This window comes from Lathyrus oleraceus, chromosome 7, assembly GCF_024323335.1.
Source record: "Lathyrus oleraceus cultivar Zhongwan6 chromosome 7, CAAS_Psat_ZW6_1.0, whole genome shotgun sequence".
Taxonomy (NCBI): Eukaryota; Viridiplantae; Streptophyta; class Magnoliopsida; order Fabales; family Fabaceae; genus Lathyrus; species Lathyrus oleraceus.
In genome coordinates this window covers 245102945-245110656 of record NC_066585.1, presented here as the reverse complement: position 1 = coordinate 245110656, position 7712 = coordinate 245102945, and the positions used below count along the sequence as shown (strand labels likewise).

The following is a 7712-nucleotide window of genomic DNA, read 5'->3' as shown; positions in this document are numbered from 1 at the left end:
TTAGATCTCAAATGAGTGGGACTAGTGAGCTTAGTAGCCGTATCTGGATTTGATCAGTGAGCTTGAACTGTATGTTCAAGAATAGTCGGTACCGCATGTGTGGAGTCTCATTGCATAATGAATGTATGGCATATAATATGAATGGATGTATTCCAGTATTATATGTGTGTTGTGTGTTGTGCTGTTGATGTTGAGTATGGTTGAGATTATACATATGCTATGTGTTACTGTTGAATATGATGTTTGAACGGATATTGCCGTTGCTGAGTGCGTAGTCTGATTAGGGTGAATTGATGTGTTATTTACTTAGCATTACATGTTGTTCTATAATGCTTATTATATTGATTGAGGAACTCACCCTTACATCTATTTTTCAGGTAACGAGCAGTGAGTTGAGTAGAAGCTAGTGCTATGGAGTCTAGTGTCGTCCTTAGTGGGTCATGCTCTGGTAGATGTAACATCGGGAGGGGATGTTTGAATATGTTTTAATTCAGTTGTTGATCAACTTTACATGTAATGTAGTACATGCTTTGAATGTCGATGTTTTGTATCCGCTGCGAATTATGCAAAAGAGTCTTATTTTGATTAAATAAATGAGCATGACAGGATATTTTGATAAATGTTGTGAAATGATTGTGTGACACCCTTCGGGGCATAATTACTCTGATTGATATGTTATTATTTTAATTAAATATTTTGGGGTATTTAGAAGGGTGTTACACATGGATCTCTGATAGCGTTCCCGTCGAACGGATTGTCTCTTAGGCCTGAAATCACATAATTCTTAATATCAAAGTTAGCAGGGTCTGGCGGTACAAACCCTCTAGAAACCTATCCTTCATCAATCCATTTGCAATAGTCCCCTATAATTAGGGGTTGTGGTGTTGCCATGTTATCCTTCTCTTCAGAATCCGAAGAAAATATTGGTAAATCTCCTTTAGCTAGACTCACTTCTTCCAGATCAAATGGTAGTAATCATGATCCTGAACTACGCATACACAAGCAAAAAATACCTCACTAGCACTATGATAAACAAGAAAAAACAAACAAAAAAAGCAGTTAAAACTAAGAAAAATAAAATACGTTGCGTAAAGCATTGCCCTGTTTCAATCAACAGTCTCCGGCAACGGTGCCAAAAACTTGATGACTTCTCGACAAGTGTACACATTGTGTCGCAGTAATAAAAGATCGAATCCCCAGGGACTATGTTCGAACAAACTAACAATTTTTCAATGTAAAGGAAAAATAGTAAATTGGGGGGGGGGGGGGTCGGGTTTTAGACAGAAAACAAATTACGAGTTTGAAACTTAAGTAATTAAGACGATTAAGTTGTGTATCAGAATCCTCTTTATCCTCTCTTATTGATATATGATGCCTTGTATGAATGGTCTTATCCTTATAATCTCACGATGAATTAACAAAACCGTTATAGTCGATCTCTCACGAAATAACTTACTAACCACTACTCGAAGTTTTCTATCCCTAGTCCGCCAGCGTAAACAGGATTAGGCGACATACATAATGTTAATTCCCTATCCCATTACTCAGAGTGTCCTAGCCCTATTCAACTAGCATAAGTAAAACAGTTGCCCCATGTCCAACACATATTCCAAGGGTCAATAATTCCTATGTGTCCAAAATCAGATTAACAGGGTATCTCAAATAAAAAGTATTAAGATTGAGCAACAACTGAATAAAATTATAATTCAAAGGATTCATACAGAGTCAAACCAACATATAACACCAACAAGATTGAATAAGGTCCATCATCACACAACCTAACTTAGAGAAGCTTAGATACTCATAGTTAAAATTATAATACCAATCGAATAAAGAAGAATAACATATGAATTCCCTTGAAGGATTGACTTCCAATGACTTCCAATACTCTCAAAATCACCCTTTGATAATGTAAAATCATGCTCCCAGTGCCAAATTTTATAACCCCTGTGAAAGTGTAGAATTTCCCCTCTTAAAGGTATCAAAATGGACCAGAACTAGTCAGAAAAAGGCCCAGAAAAGTAACCATCGCATGCGTGATACCTTACATTGCATGTGCGATGAAACTTTTAATGCCCTATTGCGTGCACGATGCTGCACGATAGTGGATGTGATTATTTTCAACGCTTCACTATTTTTTCCCTCTTTTTTCACTCAAAATTTCACTAAGTCCACAATTTGCACACTTAGCTATTTTTCCTTCATTGTTTGGTCATTCCTTCTCATATTTGCTCGAATTTCACTTGTTTTGATCTGATTCTTCGACTAAATACATGTAATGAATGACTATCATCAATTGACTAAAAGTAGTTTGGCTAAGGAAACATTTCAACCCTCATGAAGTTGGATTGCCAGAGGGACACATTTCTTAGCTATTTGTAGGGAACCTGAACAAAAAACATAATAGGATAGTCAAAGGGTCAAGCAGGTGATGTGTTCTTCATCGGAGGACTCTTCAGTTTTCTTGTCATGGTGGTCGATAACAAAGTTTTTGAAGCTAAAATGTTTGAAAAGGAATTCTAGGTTGGTTTGTATGGTGGGAGTGAAAGTTTTGCCAAGAGGGTTAAGTCCCGTGATGACTGCTACGTCGAACAAGGTTGGTGTAAGCATTCCACAAGGGAACTGAAAAATGGTAGTCAGACCTTCCCAAAAGAAGATTGACACATGTTGCATGGCTGGGTTATACCTAGGACCAGTTCTAGAAATCTAAATCATATTAAAGATGCCTAGTTTTCCCCATTGCTTTTATCTTTTGCCTTGGACTTTGTCGAGCCAAACAAGGTACTCTTTGTCTTGAATAAGAGGTATAGATCGAAAGACAGGCGTAAGTGTTTCCATAAAGAATAAATTAAGGGAGAATTCTTTGAACTCAGAACACATTGTTACATAGTAACATGGGAAGAAATTCTTCAATTTCCCAGGTTGCGTCTTAGCCGTCGGGAACGGTCCCAAAAGCGCTAATAGTTTACTAAAAAATGTAAAAGGGATGAGCCTAATTTTTCCAAATGGAAATTTTTTCTTTGGTCATTGGTGGTTCAGGTACGAAGTTCCTTCCTTCATCAGCTTTTGATGGTAAGATCGTAAATGCCATAAGATTCTTCCCAGCATAAAATTTGTTGTTTGAAGTAGTTTTTGCAAATTGCTAAAGTTTGAAGCTTTTTTGAAAGGAAGGTTTTTTTGATGTGAGATGCTGAGGAAAAAAATGAAGAAGATGAAGAAAGAATGTGAATCGATTATTTATAGAGTAATTCTTCTTGTCAGTAATGGACACTTGACAAACACGTAGTGATGTGAAATGTTTCGTGTCTTCAGAAGTGAGAAAGTTAGTAAGAAGTGGAAAAGTTAGTGAACATGCAAATCTATGATCTCCTAGAAACTATGAGTGATAATGAGTTTTCTGAAAAGATTTTATGGAAAAGGACAATGCGCATTAAATTGGTAATGATGACGATGACGTCAACAAAAGATGTTGAACAGTGTCGAAAATACGTTAAAAATGCCACCTTTCTTTTTTATTCAAAATTGAAACATGGCATTTTGGGGGGAAATTTATTATCTAAGATTTTTGACACTAAGCATTAAATACAAAAAAAAAATGTGATAATGGTTATTTAAAAAAGTCGAAATGGTCATTTATGTCCATGAAGGTCCCGAATTTGATTTTTCGAAAAAGATTACTAGCTTTGGTCAAAATTACTATTAGATAGAGACCAAGGAGTTTACTAGTTTTTAAGACTTAGTGAATTTTAGAGTTTATTATTTACTCTATGCAGTTGAATGGTGTATAAATAGATAAGATCAAACAGTTACTTAAGGACACGTGGGAGTCCGTCGAGTACAAAGGTTGCATGGAGGCGAACATGTTGCATGTTATGCTTAGTCGACCGTTATATACGATTAACTTAGGATTAGTATATAAGTAGGCGTTCACTTATGTTTTAAGGATCCACAATTGTACACAAATTCTACCAAACTCAAAGTATTTGTGTGATTGAGAAAAGAGTCATGAATGTACGTATCCATTCCACTCTTTACATATTAAAGTCTTTATGTTCAAATTATTTTCTGCAATTAAATGACTCAGTCACTTTATTTTAAGTTCTTTGCATTTTGATATCAATTTAAATTTCGGTCATTACTCTTAAGCTTTGCATTTCGATATTGATGTCAAAATTGTTTAAAACTTATGATTCACACAAATATGTCCTAGGATCTTTTCGAGCTTAATCCCTTAAGTAAAATGAAACTTGTTTTTGTTTGCCAAATTTAACAATAAACAACATGCCAATTTGTTCGCAGATGTTTTTAGCGAACAAACATGAGTTTGAAAGTCTTTGAGATTAACTCGAAAAATCTCGGGTTCAGTTTTTTGTGAAAAATGTTACTGTGACGCACGTGTAAGACGTAACTAGAAATGTCTGATTGCAAACAATACATAAATAGACTTTAAAGACAATAAAGTTTAATTTGACGTATTTTTTTTTTGAAATAAACAACATTAAATGAAATGTAGTTAATGACAAGAAAATAAAGGTGTTTCAATTAAGAAAATATAAAAGTATCAAGAAAAGAGGGATGAAGACTCATATAATTTCTCACAAACTATTTCATTTATTGGCTTGGGTATTGAAGTTCTATAGAGAATATATGTGGAAACTTGCAAACCATTATATACAATACATGGATTTGTTATAAATACTACTTAGGAATAATTGTCTTCGACAGTTTAATTCTATAGAAATTGATATGTCAATCAAATGCATGCAAGTCTTGACTATATGTTTTACGACGTTGTTAGGATTTTGAAATTGCTGAAACCATTATTCTGCATTCTCTAATTACTTATAAATTAGAATTTAATAACTACTTTGCTAGTCGAAAATAAATAAAGCCCTTTATCTTTAATTTCTTTAATCATATAAGTATTTAAAATTTGTCAAAAACACTCCTTCAAGTAATTTCTCAAAATTTTCCCAACTTATTTTCCCTTAACCTTTTAATTTTAGGCGCTCCTTACTCACATTACTCACTCTTCCCGTTCCTGCTCCAATCGAAACCCTCGTACCCAAAACCCAAACCCCTCCTTCTATTTCCCTCCTATCGCGCCTCTTCTCCCCCCTTTCGATTTCGCTACACACTTTCTTCCAGGTATACCTCTATCTTCTTTTGATTTCGTTTGTTACTGTTTCTCCTTTATTCTTTCACTTTCATCTTTCTTCTTTGCTCGCATCTAATTTGTAATTAATTTTAGTATAAAAGTTAGGGATTTCAACAAATAAATCACCGTGAACCTTCGGTAATTGTTATTTCATTTTCATCTTTAGTCAAATTCTATAATTTATTTTGTATGTTAATTTTGTTTTTATTGTTTGTTGAAGATTTTTTTAGGGTTTAGATTGTAAACAAAAAAGATGAGTGGAACAGAGAAAGGTTCGGGAACCACGAAAACGCCAGCTGATTTTCTCAAATCCATTCGTGGTAGGCCAGTTGTTGTTAAGCTCAACTCTGGTGTCGACTATCGAGGTCAGATTTCTATCATTTTCATTTTCGTTGGTTTGGATTTTATGGATTTTGAGCTTAAATACTGAATCACGTTCCTAGGTTACATTTATTTGGTTGATTCTTTTCACTTATGCACTATATTCGGATATCGTAAGTTCTCTTATTTGAATTGTTTCAAATTTGATTGCATGAAATGGAACGATTTTGAGTTATCTTATTTGAAATTGTTTCAAATTTGATTCAATGAAATGGAGAAATGGATAAATCGTAATGGTATCCTTTTTACTTTCCGATTAATTTGGAGTTGTAAAATGAACTCGGTTGACGGTGATATGAGAACTAAAATTCTCATAGGGTCTATTGACGCCGGCATAATGTACTCTATAGTCAAACATGAATTTACTCATACACTTTTTAATCGAAACTGTCCAAACTTGAAAAACCCCATTTATAACTTTGTTGATTTCAAATTTAGGTAATTGAATCAGTAATCCCTGTGATACGACTCGAGTTTCGCTTCCCTAAACTACATTTTTATTAACTCGTTTTTGACTTGCGACATTTCTTTTCTTCTTCCAAAAGTCCAAAACCATCTATTAATGGCCAAAGATAATTATTATGATAATATGTTTTCAGAACTCCCTATGTAAAAGAAGTTGAAAAGAATTGAGTATGAAAGTGAGAAAACAAAGAAAAACAGTTGATACATAAGTAAAAAAGGGGAACACTAGGAGAAATAAATATGGCACAGTGGTTGGTTGTATATTTGTATTACCTCTAACTTATGTAACTAATGTTACTAATAGTTTAGGTATTGGTTAAGAAGAGTATGGGTTGAAATTGAAGGGAGAGGGGGAATAATAGAGCAGGAAAGAAGAAGTTAGGGTGGATTGGGGAGAGCATCAGGGTTTCTCGAACATAAATGTCCATCTTCTAAACCCTAAAATAGTAGTTCTGAAATAATGTATGGACTGCTTCTTGATTGTTCATTAAGTTACCTCTTTTACTAGTTTGGTTCTATTACTTATTTTTGTAGATTGGTGCTTATGTCGATCTGTATTCTTCTATGTACACATAAACTAGGCTGAATGCTTTTGGTTAATGCTGCAGGTATCTTAGCTTGTCTAGATGGCTATATGAATATTGCAATGGAACAAACAGAGGAGTATGTTAATGGACAACTCAAGAACAAGTATGGTGATGCATTCATTCGAGGGAATAATGGTACTAGCATTTGGAATAAAATGTTCTTGATTCTTTATTGTTATTTAACTACAGAAATAAGCAATTGAATATTCTTTTTTTGATGCAGTTTTGTACATCAGTACCTCAAAGAGGACTCTAGCAGACGGCGCTTAGAAATACAGGAATCGAAATACATGTTGGTTTGAACTTTGAAAGACTCTTGTAACTTTTTGTATTATGCGGGGACTGCCTGGACATAGTAGCAGCTGTTACCTATTTGTCTGAAGCCTTTTTCATTTCATGTTATTCATGGTAATTGAGTTGCTATGGTTATATAGTAAGGCAACACAGTACAGCCAGTTTGTAAAATACTTTTTGGTATCTCTTGGCAGAATATTTTAGCTTTGTTTGGAATTTTAAAAGAGTAATATTAAATGTTATCACTTCAATTGAGTTTTTTTTTTAATGTTTATAATGGTATCTTCTACAAATGTCTGGCTGTTATCTGACTGTAACTTGTCTCAACTCTATCAAGGCTAACTTTACAACTTAAAACTTTATTTTTTGTTGTTAATAGTGGATGCTGCTGAGGTATATAGCTCATATGGGATGTATCAAGTAGGACTCTTCAACTATATATCAACTATTAAAACATACTACCACTTTCACTAAAATACCCTTATCAGTTAAAATATAAGAGACAAGAGATAAGAGGAATAAATGCTAACCATTGGATTTGTTAAATGATCTTGATAAATATTTGTTATCTATGCTTACGTGTGACTTTATTAAAACTATTTTAGAAATAATTTATGATATATATTTTTATTTATGCATATTGCATGGTGTAGTGAGATTGAACTTGTTAGCTACTCCAGGTACATTTAGATAAGTAGTGGTTTCTAGTGTTGCTGCAATGCTGTTGTCTAAATTCTAAAATTAAGTTCCTGGAATCAACCAATAGAATCTTAATATTATAATGGAAATCAATTAGATTGTGCATCTCTTGCAACTTCCTCAGCACC

At 33.8% G+C, this 7712-nt stretch overlaps 1 protein-coding gene across 1 annotated transcript; it reads left to right on the top strand.

Annotated features, from left to right (window-relative positions):
* The first annotated feature begins 4951 nt into the window (after window positions 1–4951).
* On the top strand, window positions 4952–7136 carry LOC127107433 (sm-like protein LSM36B). The gene is made up of 4 exons (XM_051044712.1): window positions 4952–5148; window positions 5379–5523; window positions 6613–6726; window positions 6815–7136. Exons 2-4 carry the CDS (start codon window positions 5412–5414, stop codon window positions 6859–6861), a joined length of 273 nt encoding a protein of 90 aa, XP_050900669.1. The 5' UTR covers window positions 4952–5148; window positions 5379–5411; the 3' UTR covers window positions 6862–7136.
* Window positions 7137–7712: the final 576 nt, after the last annotated feature.